General features: G+C 40.4%; 1 protein-coding gene across 7 annotated transcripts in view; it reads left to right on the plus strand.

Moving 5' to 3' along the window:
* Positions 1 to 8,866: 8,866 nt before the first annotated feature.
* LOC137299906 (V-type proton ATPase 116 kDa subunit a 1) overlaps positions 8,867 to 19,491 on the plus strand; it is a 73,418-nt gene continuing 62,793 nt past the window's right edge. For 2 of the 7 annotated variants that reach the window (XM_067968895.1, XM_067968902.1), the window contains exons 1-4: positions 8,884 to 8,976; positions 11,392 to 11,563; positions 12,440 to 12,518; positions 12,998 to 13,095. In XM_067968895.1, the coding sequence (XP_067824996.1) occupies positions 11,447 to 11,563; positions 12,440 to 12,518; positions 12,998 to 13,095 (294 nt within the window). In that variant the 5' untranslated portion in view covers positions 8,884 to 8,976; positions 11,392 to 11,446. Of the gene's footprint in view, positions 8,977 to 9,003; positions 9,105 to 10,869; positions 11,004 to 11,093; positions 11,171 to 11,391; positions 11,564 to 12,439; positions 12,519 to 12,997; positions 13,096 to 19,491 lie in introns of those variants that run through there. The other 5 variants (XM_067968897.1, XM_067968898.1, XM_067968901.1 and 2 more) reach the window with 5 other exon arrangements.

Consider the following 19,491-nt stretch of genomic DNA (forward strand, 5'->3'; position numbering starts at 1 on the left):
GAGGCCCGAGCTCAAGGTGGCTCAGGCCTCCTTTCCCACCTGACCAGGGGCTGGCTAGCACGCCCTGTTGGCCGGCCTGCCAAAAGTGAAAATCGACCCCAGTGTTTCGAATCACAAAACATCACTGAATGTCTTAGGCATGAAGCACTGATACCAAGTCATGAGACGTTGTGCCCTAACAATGAGATTTATTTAAAGTTCTTTAGTATGCATCCCATGTGCCTGAATGCTTAATCCTCAGTATACCTCATTGCTTCATCATTATATACAATGCATAATTCTTTTTCAAGTACATTTTTATGACATAAAATGTTTCCCTTTCATTAACTTGATTAAGTTTTGTTAATATAGGCTGATAAAAATATTACCCTGCTATTACATGAATAATTATGGATGATTTGAGGCCTATAAATTGATATATCCCTATCTATTGCTTAAATCTGGTACATGTTCAATGATTTAAGTGCATTTCATCCATGAGTCTGTCAACTCTCATTTAAGATTTTATTTCAGATGAAACTTTATAACATAGCATTGTGATCTCAATGAACCATATGTAATTTGATTGAACATAATTTTAAAAAGATACATTAATGAAGATAGACAACAATTACGATTTGATGAAGGGCAAACAAAAATGATAATAAAACAGCACTCCTTGTCTCAAACACAGCAAGTCTCAAATTGTGAACGTGAATAGACTACCTCTTCCCTTGGGATCCAAATAAGTGCATCAGCTCCTTGCTCCAAAAGCACATGACAGCAAGTTACACAAGGTTTCCCTACTGCTGGGGAAAATCTTTGAACAAATCACCTATTCATTAGAATAGCAGACAAAAGAATAACACACTAATATCACCAACAATAATTTGAAGGCTCAGAAAAGTATAATAGTACAGCAAGAAACAAAAGTAGATTACAACAACATTCATGGTTCACAGTTATAATTTTCAGTCCATCTTTGATGGGCATTTTCTCTTATAAATGTAGCATACACATTCGAATATGTTTACATTTACAAACATAAAGGGGGTGATTTTAAACCCCAAGAACGGGTGGGTTGGGGGCGGGTGGGAGTTGAAAATAGTTGTCTTTTTGGGTCGCGACCGCAAGGTTTTTGGATTTGGCATTCCCAGTGGGAAGCCTGTACTTTTCCGCGCTGACGTTAAACCCGGAAATAAAGCCGGGTTGCGGTCATGACCCAAAAAATAACTATTTTGGGGTTCTTGGGGTTTAAAATCACCCCCAAAAAGTCTACTCCAAAATGCTGGAGGGGCGTGCTCCAGACTCACGTGAAAATATATCCTATCGATGTACAGTATATCCACTTCTCCAATTGCTGCTACAATGCTGTTGAATAGTGACAGATGGTGAGAACTGGTAATGAAATGTGTCGTTATCACGTCAAATATTGGATTTGTAGGAAAATATGGAGACAAGTAGGAAATGATAATAAACAGCAAGCATCAGTGATACCCACTGTATTCGTAAAAGATAGGAGTACTCTGTATCCATTAGATTTGATGCAAAGAAGATGGTCAAAGTAGACTTTGCTTACATATGTCAGGTAAATAATAATCAGCTGACTTTCCTTCTCTCCTTTTTCTTCTGCACATTTGCTCCACAGTCTCTTGTCACTCTCCTTTATTAAGAAGACAAGACAATCCAGCCTGCCAACATTTTCACAGATTTCATCAGTGCCACTCTGCCAGGTGGTGAAGTTTGCTTGAATGGTGCAGAGAAGGGCAATTTGGACAGTTTCCTCTCCCATGTATGAAAACCCATTGTTTATTAAAATCTGGTTTCTGGAAGAAGCCAGAATCTCAAATCTTATTTGAGACTGGGATTCCAGGATTTTATAGTAGCTATAAAGGCAATCTATTAGTTACTTTACTGATCATTTTTATGGTCTGGAGCTCTGGGAGCAGACCTCACTTTGCCGGTGTAACATTTCTGAAGTATCAAACTTCAATCTTTTTATTGAAGTCTGACTGAAAAATTGATATGGCAAACAATGCTTCTGTCTTCTTTTGGGTAAGATAAGTTAAACCAAATTAAGGGGAGGATTGATTTTGTTGGTTTCTCACCTTGATCAAATACACCAAAGTAAGGAAAATCCTTGTTCAGCCAAACCCAGTTTGTGCCGTGTGATCCTATCTTAATTTGAATATTTCCCCGTAGAAGCAAAATCACACTTTAAAATTGCACAACTTTCACAATTTCAGGAATGTCAATGAATTGCAGAAAAAAAATGTTCCATTTTGAAATTCTCGGACTTTAAGGCAATACATTATAATTTGTTGCTTATGGATCAATTGATTGTGCCTCCTGCCTAACATAAGAAATTGTAAATTTACACTGATCAAGCTTATTGAGTAAGGGGCATGTTTTTGTAATGTGGAAAGTTCCCATGAAGTGATTTGTATCAGTTTGCTTCAAAAACAATTCTGCCATATTTAGTTGATCTTCATTGTTCTGTTTCTGCAAGCATCATCCCATCTCGTAGGGTATTCTGCATATATATAGTAAATGAATACACCCATTCAAACAGATGTCTATTGAAAATGTGTTATGTGTTACTGTCTCACTCACTGGTGTGCTGAAAATATTAATTTGAATCTGATCTGAATTGATAGTGGACTTTCATGAAGGAATAAATTTAAAAAAAATATTCTCAGGATGTGGGCAACACTGGCAAGGGTGCATTTATTGTCCATCCCTAATTGCCCTGAGAAATTTGTGGTGGGCCTTTTCCTTGAATCCCTGAACTACATGTGCTGGTGGTGCTTCCATGATGGTAATTGGCAGGGAATTCCAGGATCTTGACCAAGTGATGATGAAGGAATGACAGTATATGTCCAAGTTAGGTTAGTGTGTGGCTTGGAGTGGAATTCGGAGTTGATGGCATTCCTATGATGTTGCCTGTCTTGCCTTTCTCAGTGATAGAGGTTGTAGGGCTGGCAGGTGCTGTCAACACAAGCTTGGTGGGTTGCTGCAGTGCATCTTGTTGATAGTACATACTACAGTCACAGTATGCAGGCAGTGGACGGGGTGGATATTGACTCCAGTGGCAGAGCCACCTATAAAACAGACTGTTCTGTCCTGAATAGCGCTGAGTTTATTCAGAGTTGTGGCTGCACCCATCCAGGGCAAAGTGAATAGTCCATTACACTCCTGACTTGTGTCTTGTAGATACTGGAGAGGCTTTAAGGGGTCAGGAGATGATCTACTTGTCACAGAGTACCTAGCTTCTGCCTTGCTCTTGTAGCCATGGTTTTATGTCTCGTGCAGTTAACCTTCTGGTCAGTGGTAACCCCCAAGATATTGATGGGGGGGAACCCCACCAATGCTGGTGCAGTGAAGCTCAAGGAGAGGTGGTTGGGCTTGTTCAAGGTGGTCACTGCCTGGCATTTATGTGAGATGAATGTTACCTGTCACTTGTCAGCCAAAGCCTCAATATTGTCCAGGTCCTGCCATAGGCTGGCATGGGCTGTTTCATTATCGAGCAGTTGCACATGGAGCTGAACAATGTGGAGTCATCAGGAAGTGGTCCCAGTTCTTACCTCATGACAGAGGGAGGGCCAATGATGAAGCAATTGAAGATGTTTGGCTAAAGATGCTGCCCAGAGAAATTCCATCAGTGATGTCCTAGGGCTTTGTAATTGGCCTTGAACAACCAGGGCCATCTTTCTGTGTGTAAGGTATGACAGCAGCCACTGGACAATTTTCTTTTTGACCTCAGTTTTGCTGGGATTCCTTGATGCCATACTTGGTCAAATGTTGCCTTGATGTGAAGGGCAGTTACTCTCACCTCTTCTGTGGCATTGATACAAGGTGAAATAACTGGACGTGTAGTGGACCTGAACAAAATAAAATTGCACAATTAAGCATAATGAATATACTCTAACTTGACTCCAGAACAGATCTGCATCTGGATTTGGATTTGGATCCATTCTTTGCAAATATTTGATTCATTTTGGATTTGATATTCCATCATATTTCAATATTTGCTGTGTGTGCATGGAGATTCACAGCAACAAAAGTTATTGGAGAAATAAAAAGCACCTCTGTGCATTGAATGTAGGATTGCCTACCACAAGAATTTTTGAAACAGATACAGCTCTGTTACTGAAGATGCATTTTTGTGGCTTAGTAATTTCATACAGTCCCGATAAGAAAAAAAAGAACTTTGTCCGATGAAAATCTCTGGTGATCATGAGTTAAGAAAACAAAAGAATAATTCTGGTGAATATACTAAGTGTGGAAAAAGTGCTCCATTCCGAATAAAATGTGTAGGAAATAACGTTGGCAGGGATCAATGAACAGCTTACCTGAATAATGCATGAATAGGAAGATCTAAACATTGGAAAAGAAATAATTTAAAAATGGGGAGGAAATACTATCTGGTTTGAATTTCAGGGCTGCCTGCTATTATTTTGACATCTGTTGGCTGGAAGGTTAAGTAAAGGGCTGTATTGCAGCAGATTGCTCCATTTTAGGTAGGAGAGAAAAAGCTGATATTAAGGCCCATCTTAAATATAGGTGGAGGGGTTGTGGGGGGAGCTGCTGTAGGTAATTTTTGTAAACTAAAATTAACAATTGCCACTTCAAATGAGTGACACTTTCAGGTTTGCTGGTGTGTATATTTTTGAGTAAATAGCAGAATTAAATTCAAGATAACTTGAAATTTCTAGTTTACATAATTAAATCTGCTGTGCTGTAAAAAAGGATGCAAGTTGGGCAAACAGAAATCTCTCCTGACTAGGCCAGGTCAGAATGGTTGACTCACACCTGGCATAGTGCAGGGAAGGTCAGGGCTTCAATGGATGATATAGGGCTATGAGTGAGTGGGGGCCAGTGCTTGGGTCTAGAAGGAGCAGGGGACCAGGGCCTTGGCTAGAGTGCACCTCCACCTGGGCTGGCCCGCTGCATTAGGTCCTGAGCTGCAGTCCCAACCAGTCGTGGCATGTCCAGAAACTACTGGTGAGAGAGGGTGTCCTCGATGTGAACCGTACGCATTTTGCTGCTTGTATTGGGCTTCAAATGCTCGTGGAATATTGAACATTTAGAATCACCCCACAATACATTGCGCATTATGGGGCTGAATTCCCACTGCCATTCCATTGGATTTCAGGCATAACTATAGCAGGAATCTGGCACAGTCGCTTGGAAAAAGGCTGGGTCCTGACCTTAGTTTGGGAGTCCCACTCGGCCTTGTAGAGGATGAAACATCTGCCCAGCCCTTAGGGGTGGGGACTCCTTATTCTGAGAGTTCCTGCTTGTCCAGCCCATAAGGAACCTGATATAACAATGGAGGCTGGTATGCCCATGGATGTGAGGCATACAGATTCCTGAAAGGTAGAATTGGGCCTCACCAGTGGCGGGGGGGGGGGGGGGGGGGGCGGGGTTGCTGGGTCTATGCTAGACCGTCGAAGATAATGGGACTTTTTTTGGGCCGATGACTGGGGTCTATGACGGTAGGGAAACTTGCACCCCCAACCACCCCGATGGTAGTTAGGTGTTACAGTTTCCAGAAAGATGGGGCTGGTAGGTGCCTGAGATATGCCCGTAGTGGTGCAGTGCCTGCTGCTCCCATGCAAATGTAGTGCCGTCCCATTGGCCCCACAAACTCTGGCAGGGTGAGCATTGGAGGGCACTTCGAGGGCAATCTCATTGTTATTGGCAGGATAGCGACCTGTGTGTTTTTGAGGTCTATCTCTTCTGCCCATATGATGTTTCAGCACGTGCGCAATGTATTAGGGGATAATTTAATCAGTTCCCTGGTCTCTGCACAAACAGGGGATGAAAACATTTCCAACTATGCAGATTGCTAGACATATTTATAATATTCAACACAATTTTCAATAAAAGTTTTTTAAACTTATTTTTCTTTGTATTATGAAATGCAGCAAAGTTAAGAGCCCCAGCTACAATTCTGGTTGCACTTTCTAGGGTAGCTCAGTCATGGGCACACAGTGAGTACTGTTAGAAAGTTTAACTTAACATGCTGATTCTGTGGATTTGTCCCCTCATCGCTTGAATTGTAATTGCCCTGCATCGATGCTTTAGCCAACGTCTCTCGTTCTGCCTGGTTTGACTATGCACGTGGTCTCATAAAATTACAGCAGTTGGAAACAGAGTTGATGTGCAGTTCTGTAAAAGCATTGCCCAAGATGTCACAGCAGAATGAAAGAGATAAGACTGCAGAGCTCATGCATGTGTATCTTGTAAAGTAGCACTGTTCAGGGGCTGAACTTTACAACCCGCAGATCAGGAAGTCATTTCAACCTACTCATCATTGACTTACCCAGGGATAGTTTTTTGTCCCTAATATTCTCCCCTAACCTACCAGTTTGATTACAGAAGTGTTATTACTCATGGAATGAAATGACTACCCAGATTTTATTGAGACGGGCAGATCCCCAGATTGACTTTGAATTTGGATCATTTCAGATGTAACGTATTTAAGGTAAAGCAGTCGCGTATCGTGTTGGAAATGACATTAGGTTAATTTAGAGCATCTACACAATCACAATGAAAGCCTCATGCAGCCCACTGAGAAGATGTGTTGAATCAATGACAAAAATGAAAACATTTCCTGTCCTGGGAGTTGATAATTCAAAAGGGGAAACCCAAATATAATATTCAAATTTCTACATGTCCAAAAATATATCAAGGTATTGTCATTGATAATTAAAGTAGATACAGTTTTGTTTATTTTTTTTTAGCAATCCTGGTCCATTTACAGGACTGAGTCAAAGCTATCCATTTTGCCACATTCCAACAGATCATTTAATGAAATATTTTGGTGCGTACGTATTTAGTCATAGCATGGATCAAAGTAGATATGGCAAAGTATTGGTATAGGGGAGTGTAAGTTGCCTATTGCTGGGCAGGAATGAGTTTCTAGGCACCAGAATTCAAAAGTGAGGCCTGTGTGCTCGTTTAATGGTGCACAAAGCTAGTTCCAGATCAAGATATGAATCAACAGTACAGGGCAAACCCAGTTGTAATTTCCTTTGCTGATCAATGTCTTTCATGAATACTTGTTGAACATGGTTTTATTTGATGTTCAGACACCATAACAGATGCTGCATAGAAGAAGCAGAGGACAAGTTGCAGAAAAATGAATTTACTAAAAACATAAGGTTGCATAAAAAGTAAAAGGAAACAGAAATTGAAATTGGAGAGATTTTGCACTGAAAATAAAGCCGACAGGTTCATTTCAAAGATGAAAACTTAGTGAATGTGGCCATCAGCAAATTCTTAACAACACTGGATATTAAGTCACCAGGATTATTTGATTCCAAACTTATTCACATCACAGATTAACTTAATGGTTACAGAATATAGTTTTTTCAAAGGCGTTTTCCCCTCTAACACAATGCAGCACATATTATTTTGCGTGTTTTCTTGTCTCAATCATTTTGGATTGTGTTGAGTTTTCTAATGTAACTAGTTGAAGTTCTGTGGTGTTGCATATGGGTCGAAAGAATGGGACTATGTAAGCACAGATGTGTGGAAGGTGACAAAGAAAGAAAGAGAAAGAATTTTCATTTACATAGCACCTTTCATGACCCCAGAAAGTCCCAAAGTGCTTTACAGGCAATGAAGTACTTTTAAAGTGTAGTCACTGTTGTAATGTAGGGAAACGCAGCACCCTATTTGTGCATAGCAAGATCCCACAAACCGCAATGAGATAAATGATGAAATAATCTATTTTTAGCAATGATGGTTGGGGGATAAATATTGGCTAGGACACCGGGATCCCTGCTCTTCTTTGAAATAGTGACATGGGATCTTCTATGTCCATCTGAGAGGAGAGACGGGACCTTCGTTTAACATCTCATCGGAAAGACAGAAACGTGCACAATGGAGTTGAATTTTAATGGCAGGACAAAAATACCCAGAAATTTATATGGAAAGCACAGCAAAAGCAGGCAAACAACAACTTGCATTTATATAGCGCCTTTAACATAGTAAAATGTCCCAAGAATCATAGTACACTTCACGATGCTAGAAAGTGCACAAAAAAGTTTCAATAATCAAAATTTCCTGGGGACACATCCCTTGCCTCTTTAGAAAGCAAATTTGGCATTAATAAAACTAATTTAACCCTTCAAAAATTTCTATATCCACCACTGCAAAAATTACACTATTGTGTACTTTCCTTCTTTTCTCCTTATAATACAACTGATGGAATATTGGCTTTAACTGCAGCTTAAGTCCACGTCCCACTGCACTTCCATTGTAATTCATTCTTTCCGAATGTCACAGGTCATTGGGTTTCAGTTTTAACTGACAAACTGAGGTGTGGATCCAAAGCACTAATGTAAATCCTGATATCCAATGTAAAGTAATGCAAACGAATTTAACTTATTCACTAGCCTTGAAGCAACAGCCTTGGTTATGAAGGGCTGTGTTTCAGTTGCACATTGTTTATTCAGTTGACAACATTTTTGGGAGGGTGTCAGCTTTCACAGATGCTGCCAGACCTGGATAAGTGTTTCCAGCATTTTCTGGTTTTCATTTCAGTTTTGTTTTTGAAGTCAGCTTTCTTGGAGTTTTGTAGGTCAGCATGCACAGGGTCTGTTGTTGCAGTTTGTTTGGTTAACGATGTTTTTGCAGTTGTTTTCAATTTCTTTGCGTGGAAATTCAAAAACCTCTAAATAGTTTGCTGAAAAAAAAAAGTCACACCCCAGCCTCAAGGTCTCTCGCGATGGAAATACGCCCAGGCAAGATTCCTGCGGGTGGCGTGCACGCGCCACAATCGCGAGCTGGGCGTCGACGCGAGCGGCGCGCGCGCGGGCGCGCACACACACACACACACACACAGCTACGCGCGCGCCCGCCTGGCAACGCAGGTAGGGCGAGGACGGCGAGACGATATCACGTGATCAGGAGCAGCGCCATCATCAGTCCGGCCGGGATCAGCTGATGCGTTGGGAGCAAAAAAAAAACCGAGGGGGTAAATAAGTGAGCTCTCTCTTTTTTTTTCCATTCTTCTTTTCTCCTTCTACCTAATAGATAAAAGAAGAAGATGGGTTAGGAATAGCCGTTGCCAGCGTTGGTTGACGGAGTGCGGCGAGTCAAAGTCAGCGGCGGTTTGTGCAATAAATGTCTTCAGACGTTCGGGTTTAAAGTGACCTGAGGGAGGGTGGGGGGGAGGTGACAGGCCAATGGAGGGACCCTGCAGAATGCTGGGGATGGCATTTACCTGCACACTCTCTTCCCAGTGAGCTTCAGGTTTTCAGATTGGATTTTCATTTGGATTTTGCCTTGTGCATTTTACCATTTGGTTCTCCTTCCTTATTCTGTAATGGCGATTCACCTGTTAAGTGGATGAGGGAGGGGGAAAATTACGTCTCTGTCAGATGTAGATGCGCTGCTACAGATCGGTGCTGATCCGGGTAATGTTCTGTGTTGGAAAGGGTTGCAGTTTTCTTCTTTCACTTAGCGATCTAATGAGATGCAGATAATATAATATTGAAAGGAGCCTGTTCCTAATCAATCTTTGTACATGTTTTGCAAGGAAATGATAAACGTAGATAACATTTTTTAATGTAATGGAAATGAAGTGAATGGGTGCGTTGTTGCTCTGCGAAATAATGGACGGTAGACTCTTATAGCACAGAAGGAGGCCATTCGGCCCATCGTGCCCGTGATTGGCTCTTTGAAAGAGCTATCTCTTTGAATGGTGGCATTCTTTTCAGCATTGGAAATGTTCTTGATATTTACCTCAACATAAACATATATTTGAGGTACTCTTGCAATGATTTTGAATTTTTTTAGTTTTAGGTGTGTAATGTTCCTATGAATGACATTGCAGTTGAGGAAGCTTTAACTTGTATCAAACCATTTCAGATTTATATAATCGATCTGCCTAATTGTGTTTATCTCTGCAATGTAGTTGTCAAATATATTAGTTCTATAGTTGGGAAATGTATTTAGTAATTATTAATAGTGCCCTGTAGATGCTGATCGGAGCAAGTCATTGGTGGTGGTGATTTAGCTTTGAGGGAAAAATATTCATGCTTAATTGTTTTCCATAAAATAAAACTGGAAGTATTCATTAATAACTGAATAGAAATATTTGTTAATAACTGAATAAAATGACTGAAATGGGAATTGTTTTAAATATATTTCAGTATACTGTTTCATAATTATAAAATAACTTGACACTAGATCTAAAAGAGTATTTTAAAAACTAATTTGTGTGAACTTCATGTAAATTATGAAGAATTTCAAGTTTCAATGGACTCAAAAGTAATGGATTGAGAAGGAGTACTAAGTAATATGGAGAAAAGTATTAAGGGCATTGTTATTAGAGAGAGAGAGAAAACTGTCATGGCTCACAAAATTGAGAAGCGGGCTCAACAGTGCAGAATAGCTAACTTCTGTTTCTGGAATGAGATGAGAAATGCATATTACTTAATTGAATAACTGATAGACCTGTATAAAAAGTGTGTGAGAGTACAGCAGTAGTATTGGTTGAAATCTAAAACTATCATTATTCTATTACAACAGTAGTTTACTATTTCTGAAAGTAAAGCCACAGAACTTGCATTGTATGCACATCTGCATAAAATCTACTTTATGTCTGCACTGGGACTTTGCGATTGTGATCTTAGTGATTTTTGCATTGTTTGTGATAGATGGAAGGGGAGGTAATTGGCATGATCTTATTGGTAAAGATTTCTAAATTTTAGTATTTTCTTTTATGGCTCCGAGTCAATTATTTCCTAAGAATGTGATAGTTTTATTTTGACCTAAAGTAATGTAAAAACTGAGTCAGGTGACTTCGAGCATTAAAAGAAACTATCAACATCTGTTTCCTGTAAGATGAAGGGCTGGATTGTGCTAAGTGTTTTCTTTTATGCAGATAGAATGGCATTTGCAGTTTGTCTACATATAATCTCTTGTTGGATTTTTAGTGGTAGCTTTATAGAGATGGGCAACAAGTATGAGCTGGACTGTCAGCATTTGCTTTAAAATATAGAAAAGTACATGTAATTTTTTGTGTAATGTTGCATTTGTGAGGCATATCAGCGCTGCAGTGGTTCTTCCCTATTGTTCCTGCTGGCCAGTAGTTTTTTCATTTGTGTGAATATCTGTTTATTCTGCCACCTTTAGTGCATACCAAATTTTTGATGATCTGGGAAGAGAAGAGGTTGATACTTCATAATTATACAGACTAAAAATTTGTCAGCAAATTTACTGAACTTGTATGGTGCCTTCCTTGGTTGTGATCAAAAACGTGATTTAGAATTGTACATTTGCAATCACCTTTTGATCTAATTTTGGTGGGCGGTTCTTCTATAATGTTGAAACAAAATACTTTCTCATTCAGTGCATTATAGGTAGATAATATGTTTCCTCCACTGCTTTTAGGTCAAAAAAAGACACCATTTATTTAGAACAGTTTGTACCGCTCCAGTGATCCATCATGGGGGAACTGTTTCGGAGTGAGGAGATGACACTGGCGCAGCTTTTCTTGCAGTCAGAAGCTGCTTACTGTTGCGTCAGTGAGCTGGGAGAGCTTGGAATGGTCCAGTTTCGAGATGTAAGTTGATGTATTTTACTGTATTATCTCATTGTACAAAATTGATGTGAGAAATGTGTAAATGTCACTATGAATCTGACTTTGTTTTCCTGCTGATAGATGAAACTGCCCAGTTTACTTCGTAGGTGGTTTGTTGAACTAGTATGTTTTTTTAAAAAAAAATTCTGGATGGCTTTGTTTTTTTTTGCTGCCTTACCTTGTTTAGTGCTTCTGTACTAACTATTCCAGTATTACAGCACCCAAATTAAAGTTACACTGTAATCTATTTGTTATATGCATACAATAGACAAACTGGAATCCAAAAGAATTTTTTTTTAGCTAACTAGAGCGCAGTCTCATTTTGTTAGCAATAGTAAATTCCTAGTATTTATTCCCTTTCATTTAGATATTCAAGTGCCACAATGTATTAACTGAGAGGGTAAACAAGTGTTTAGAAGCTAGGCTGCCACCGGTTGTCTCAGGCCAGGCACAAGGAGGTGTCTTCAGAGAAATTTGCAACAAATAACTTTACTTTATCTTCATAGATCTCTCCTTGTGAGAATGTATTTGGAGTTCTGCTTGGTGCATTCACCCTAATGGCACGGCTAAGTTTGGTAACTCTTGCTGTGGGGAATTGATGAGTTAATACACTTTGATCTTGACCTCATTTAGTATGTTAGTTGTACCAGTATAGAAGTCGTGTCCATTGTATTTCTACAAGATGTACACCGATATCGGCTGACAGAATTTCAAAATGTTGATAAGATGTGCTTCTAGACTTTGTAGGTCACAAAAACCTGTAACTAATGTTTATTACAATAAATGTTGTGATTTATATAAACAGCACAGAAATCCTACCATTTGAGTTAATTTTGGTAATTTTCTTTCTCTGTACAGTTAAATCCAGATGTGAATGTATTTCAGCGCAAATTTGTAAATGAGGTTCGTCGTTGTGAAGAAATGGATCGTAAACTCCGTGAGTATTTGTAGTGCATTCATAAGGGATGCTGTCATGAAGTCATGATATTTCCAGCTGAATATTGGGGAAACTGCAAGGCATTTCAATTGTTTGTTGTTCCATCCGTTCTTTCCTATTTGAAATGATAGCGTGTACAACTCTGCAAACAATAGTGGAAGCAAAATAAAATGAACTGTAATATTTTATTTTACATACTGTTCAAATTGCCTTGCATTTCAAGAATATTAACTAACATGGTTTTAAAAATGTGCTACGGCACAGAAAACAGAAATAAGTAGGAACATTTTTCCGAGTGGAAACATCATTGAATTTTTAAAGGCCAAAAATTAGCTTGAAAAGAAGGATTAACAGAAGTATTTGTTTCATGCTAAATAATGCTGCTTTTGGGTTGAATACAAATCTGATTGGCAATGCAAATTTGCTTCAAAATAAGTTACTGTACACAATTTCTTAGAATCAACTTCAATTGTTTTCAGGCTTTGTTGAAAAGGAAATCCGAAAAGCAAACCTTGCAATTTTGGACACTGGAGAGAATCCTGAGGTGCCTTTTCCTCGTGACATGATTGATTTGGAGGTAAGCAGTTCTGGCATTAGAAGTTAATTTTTCTCCTAAGAGCAATCATTCTGCAAGTTTGTAAGATTGTTTCTCAGGCTCTCAACTATTTCAATGACAACGTGTACCACAAAACTGAACTTCACCTCAGGGCTTATGTGATCTTTGCTCAGTTAACCATCTTAAGCAGAATGTCAGAGGGAGCACAATTGTGTTCCATTCTTACATGCTGGGGAGGGAAGAATAGCAGTGAGCATTCAAATTGCATTTCTATCTGATGTGTGATTTGCTGTTCAGTTTCACAAATGGAATGATAACTTGGAGGAGCTACAGGAACATTGCCTCTGTTATAGGAACATAGGAATATAGGAACAGGAGTAGGCCATTCAGCCCCTTGTGCCTGCTCCGCCATTTGATAAGATCATGGCTGATCTGTGATCTAACTCCATATATCTGCCTTTGGCCCATATCCCTTAATACCTTTGGTTGCCAAAAAGCTATCTATCTCACATTTAAATTTAGCAATTGAGCTAGTATCAATTGCCATTTGCGGAAGAAAGTTCCAAACTTCTACCACCCTTTGTGTGTAGAAATGTTTTCTAATCTCGCTCCTGAAAGGTCTGGCTCTAATTTTTAGACTGTCCCCTACTCCTAGAATCCCCAACCAGCAGAAATAGTTTATCTCTATCCACCCTATCCGTTCCCCTTAATATCTTATAAACTTCGATCAGATCACCCCTTAACCTTCAAAACTCGAGAGAATACAACCCCAATTTGTATAATCTCTCCTCGTAACTTAACCCTTGAAGTCCGGGTATCATTCTAGTAAACCTACGCTGCGCTCCCTCCAAGGCCAGTATGTCCTTCCGAAGATGCGATGCCCAGAACTGCTCACAGTACTCCAGGTGCGGTCTAACCAGGGTTTTGTATAGCTGCAGCATAACTTCTGCCCCCTTGTACTCCAGTCCTCTAGATATAAAGGCCAGCATTCCATTAGCCTTCTTGATTATTTTCTGCACCTGTTCATGACACTTCAATGATCTATGTACCTGAACTCCCAAGTCCCTTTGGACATCCACAGTTTTTAACTTTTTACCATTTAGAAAGTACCCTGTTCTATCCTTTTTTGATCCAAAGTGGATGACCTCACATTTGTCTACATTGAATTCCATTTGCCACAATTTTGCCCATTCACCTAATCTATCAATATCGCTTTGTAATTTAATGTTTTCATCTACACTGCTTACAATGCCACCAATCTTTGTGTCGTCGGCAAACTTAGATATGAGACTTACTATGCTTTCATCTAAGTCGTTAATAAATATTGTGAATAATTGAGGCCCCAAGACAGATCCCTGCGGGACTCCACTAGTCACATTCTGCCAATGTGAATACTTACCCATTATCCCTACTCTCTGTCGCCTTTCGCTCAGCCAATTTCCTAACCAAGTCCGTACTTTTCCATGGGCTTCTAACTTAGCTAACAGTCTCTTATGTGGGACCTTATCAAATGCCTTCTGGAAGCTCATATAAATAACATCCATTGACATTCCCCTGTCCACTACTTTAGTCACCTCTTCAAAAAATTCAATCAGGTTTGTCAGGCACGACCTACCTTTCACAAATCCATGCTGGCTCTCACTGATTAACTGAAAATTCTCGGTGTTCAGTCACCCTATTCTTAATTATAGACTCCAGCAATTTCCCCACAACAGATGTCAGGCTAACTGGTCTATAATTCCCCGGTTTCCCCCTCCCTCCTTTCTTAAAAAGCAGAGTGACGTGCAATTTTCCAATCTAGAGGGACAGTTCCTGAATCTAGAGAACTTTGAAAGATTATACTTGAGGCATCTGCAATCTGCTCACCAACTTCCTTTTAAAACCCTGGGATGGAAACCATCTGGTCCTGGGGATTTGTCACTCTTTAGTGTTATTATTTTCTTCATTACTGTTGCTTTACTTATGTTAATTTTATCGAGTCCCTGTCCCCGATTCAATGTTAATTTTCTTGGGATTTCCGGCATGCTATCCTCTTTTTCTACTGTAAATACTGACGCAAAGTAATTATTCAACATGTCCGCAATTTCCCCATTGTCAATGACAATATCCCCACTTTCAGTTTTTAAGGGGCCGACGCTGTTCCTGACCACCCTCTTTTTCCTAATATAACTATGAAAGTTCTTTGTATTGGTTTTGATATCCCTTGCAAGTTTCTTTTCATACACTCTTTTTGTAGCTCTTACTATCTGTTTTGTGACCCTTTGTTGATCTTTGTATCTTTCCCATTCGCCAGGATCTGTGCTATTTTTTGCCTTTTTGTATGCCTTTTCCTTACGTCTTATACTGTCCCTTACCTCTTTAGTTGTCCATGGCTGTTTTTTTTGGCAAGTAGAGTTCTTGCCCCTCAGGTATAAACCAGTTCTGTATCTCGTTAAATGTTTCTTTAAACATTTCCCACTGATCATCAGTCGTTTTACCCATTAACAGAGTTGCCCAGTTTACTGTGGACAGTCTCTGTCTCATCCCATTGAAGTCGGCCGTACCCAAGTCTAGACTCTTAGCAGCTGACTCTCTTTTTTTCCCTTTCAAACACTACATTGAACTCTATCATGTTATGATCGCTATTGGATAGATGTTCACGCACAGTTAAGCTGTTAACTAAATCTGGTTCATTACTCATTACTAAATCTAGTATGGCTTGCCCCCTTGTTGCCTCTAGGACATACTGCTGTAGAAAACTATCCCGGACACGCTCAAGAAATTCACGACCTTTCTGACAGTTGCTAGTCTGCTTTTCCCAATCTATGTGAAGGTTTAAGTCCCCCATTAAGACCACTATGCCTTTCTTACACGCTTGTCTAATCTCTGCATTTATACAATCTAGCACTTGAGCTGCTGCCAGGGGTCCTATACACAACTCCCACTTTAGTCTTCGATCCTTTCCTATTTCTCAATTCAACCCATAAGGTCTCTGTTGGCTGCTTACCTCTCGTTATATCCTCCTTTATAATTGAATTGATTTCATCTCTGATCACTAAGGCTACTCCTCCCCCTCTTCCATTTTCCCTATCTCTCCTGTAGACCTTATAACCCGGCATATTTAGTTCCCAATCCGGACCATCCTGCAGCCATGTCTCAGTAATAGCTATCATATCATACCCTCCAATTTGAATTTGAACCTGTAGTTCATTTAATTTATTCCTTATACTCCGTGCACTTGTATATAGAACTTTTAGTTGGGCCACACACCCTAGTCTGACCTTCAGCTTAGATGCTGGGATAATCGCCTTACGCCTTCTAGTTTTCACTTGATCTGTAGTGTCTAAAGTACACTTTCTTTCCGCTGCTCTACGCTTTTCCCTTTCACTTGTCCTTGAACAACTGTTTGTGCTATTTATGTATTGTAAATTTCCCCTGGGTCTTCCCCTCTCGCTGCTCTCAACTTTACTCCCTTCTGACTCCCCACTAAGGTTCCCATCCCCCTGCCACTCTAGTTTAAACCTTCCCCAACAACACTAGCAAACACCCCCGCGGGGACATTGGTCCCGGTCCTGCTCTGGTGTAACCCGTCTCGCTTGTACAGGTCCCACCTTCCCCAGAACCGGTCCCAATATCCCAGGAATCTAAATCCCTCCCTCCTACACCATCCCTGCAGCCACGCATTTATCCTGTCTATTCTCCTGTTCCGATACTCACTAGCACGTGGCACTGGTAGTAATCTTGAGATCACTACCTTTGTGGTCCTGCTTTTTAATTTATCTCCTAACTCCTTGAATTCACCTTGCAGGACCTCATCCCTTTTTTTACCGATGTCGTTGGTACCGATATGGACCACGACTACTGGCTGTTCACCCTCCCCCTCCAGAATGCCCTGCAGCCGTTCCGTGACATCCTTGACCCTAGCACCAGGGAGGCAACATACCATCCTGGAGTCACGTTTACGGCCGCAGAAACTCCTATCTGTTCCCCTTACAATCGAATCCCATATCACTATAGCCCTGCCACTCTTCTTCCTCCCCTCCTGTGCAGCAGAGCCACCCGTGGTGCCACGAACTTGGCTCTTGCTGCTTTCCCCTGATAAGCCATCTCCCCCAACAGCATCCGAAGCAGAATATCTGTTTGAGAGGGAGATGGCCCCAGGGGACTCCTCTACCTGCCTGGTCTTTTTACTCTGCCTGGCAGTCACCCATTTCCTTTCTGCCTGTGTAATCTTTACCTGTGGTGTGACCACCTCACTGAACGTGCTATCCACGATAGTCTCAGCTTCGCGGATGCCCCACAGTGAATCCACCCGCAGCTCTAGCTCCAAAATGCGGTTTGCCATTAGCTGCAGCTGGACACACTTCCTGCACACATGGTCACCAGGGACACTGGTAGTGTCCATGACTTCCCACATAGTGCAGGAGGAGCATATCACGGGTGCGAGCTCTGCTGCCATGACTTGCCTTAGATTTACCCTGCGTTCACCTCTGACTCTCCTCCCGCTCTCGATCTCTCCTTTTATACTGTCCTCACCTCTCGGACTCTCCTGCCTCACCTGCGACGTTGCACAGTTGTTGTCTCTTGCTGCTGCTTCTATCCCCACACTCCGTCTTCTGCTGCTCAGGTCCACCGCCGCTCTGTGGAAAAAGTTAGGAAAAGCAAGGCAAAGCAGAACCTCCTTCCCCCACTTCACCGAACTCCCACACTTACCAAACTCTGAAGTGTTCACTCTGTGTTCCGCTGCACTCCGTGTGAATCATTGATGCGCACACATTCAATTTATGTACAAACTTTCTCTGGTAATGTTTTTCCTTTCTCAGCCAATATTTCTTTGCATCTCTCTTGGGTACAATCCTCCAGTCCAGGAGGTGTGCTTCAGTTAGTAGGATGGGATTCCTGTCTCCCAGTATAGAACCTAAGTGCGATTATTAGAGGCTAGGACTCCTTGTAATTGTTGTTTATAGCTAATGAACCACAATGGGGGAGGCTCTCTATCTGTATTACATGAAGCAAAATTGTATAATTTTGCTTTGTAAATACCTTCTCCACCCCTGTGAGTTTGTGAATTGGGGTTCTTGTTAACGATGCTCATGATGCAGGAATAGTGATGTATACTCTTTGAAGCTATTGCTATCTTTATACATTGATGTAATGGCAAGTTTATAATTCTTCTGGTTTATTTTTCATTTACTGTTCTATGTGATTATGAAATCTGGTTATTGTATGCAATTTATTTTCTTCATTAAAGGTAGGTAGGTCACCCTCTACCTTTTGAGAGGCACTTGTGGACTACATTGTTAGGCCCATGAGGTATTTTTTAATAGAACTCTGTTGCTTATGTGGGCACTCTAGACTGTACTGAGTATTTAAGGGGGGATTGGTTGCTTATTGGCCAATTGCCATTACAAAAATGTCACTCCACTGCCACCAATGTACTTCAGATTGGGACCTGAACTAATATGGAGTCATAGATGCGGCACATAAATCGCCACCCTATTGTACTCTGCCATCAATGCATCCTGCATCATCTCCATGCATGATCAAGCTACCTTTTGTTAACATCGTAATTGGACCATTTGCCAGTTATATTTTCAGTTTATGCCAATGGTATAAACAGAAAATATTTGAAGCCATTCAGTACAATGTCCTTAAGTTGCTTCCAGTAATTTCTTGATACTTTTCTCCCCTAGATTAATTAAGGTTGGAACATGTCCAAACCCCTCTCTCTTATCTCTTTGAAAAGTTTCAGCCCTTTTCACTTAGTGTGCAAATGTAATCTGGGTTAACAACGAAATACAAAGTAAGTTATACTTCGAAATAGAATTATTGGTAAAGCCACTTCCCCACTCTCGCACTACATTGTGAACAGTAGAACTGCGTATAATGTTCTGGGTTTTTATTATTTCCACTAGGTTTTAATTGGTTCTAGGCTGATTCCTGGGATAACTCAAATTAAGTTCATTTAAATTTGTATGTCAGTGTTTATCTTGCACTAAAATTTAACTGTTTAACTTTGCTATTGAAAGCCTTTGGGTCCATCCTTGTTCTTAAAAACATTGGAACTAGTTCCCTTATTATCATTTGGGGTAACCAGTTATTTGTGGATCGACCATGATGGATAAAGTAAAATTGTTGCTTTAAAAACAACTTTGATATTTCCCCTCCTAAGGCGTTTTTACTTCGTATTCTGTGGCTAGTTAAAGAAATCTCTAATAAAGCCTAACCACGACTTCAATTATGTTTTGTGCTTGGTTAATAACTTCTCTGTAATTGAGCTTTTGAAATTCTAGTTTTTCACTGCATTTGTAGGGATTTCTAAAAGGAAGGCCATATTTAATCAATCTTATTGAATTCTTTGAGGAAGTAACAAAGAATAGACAAGGGCAATGCAGTGGTTTTGGTCTACATGGACTTTCAGAAGGCTTTCAATAAGGT

This window comes from Heptranchias perlo, chromosome 30 (genome assembly GCF_035084215.1).
Source record: "Heptranchias perlo isolate sHepPer1 chromosome 30, sHepPer1.hap1, whole genome shotgun sequence".
Lineage (NCBI taxonomy): Eukaryota > Metazoa > Chordata > Chondrichthyes > Hexanchiformes > Hexanchidae > Heptranchias > Heptranchias perlo.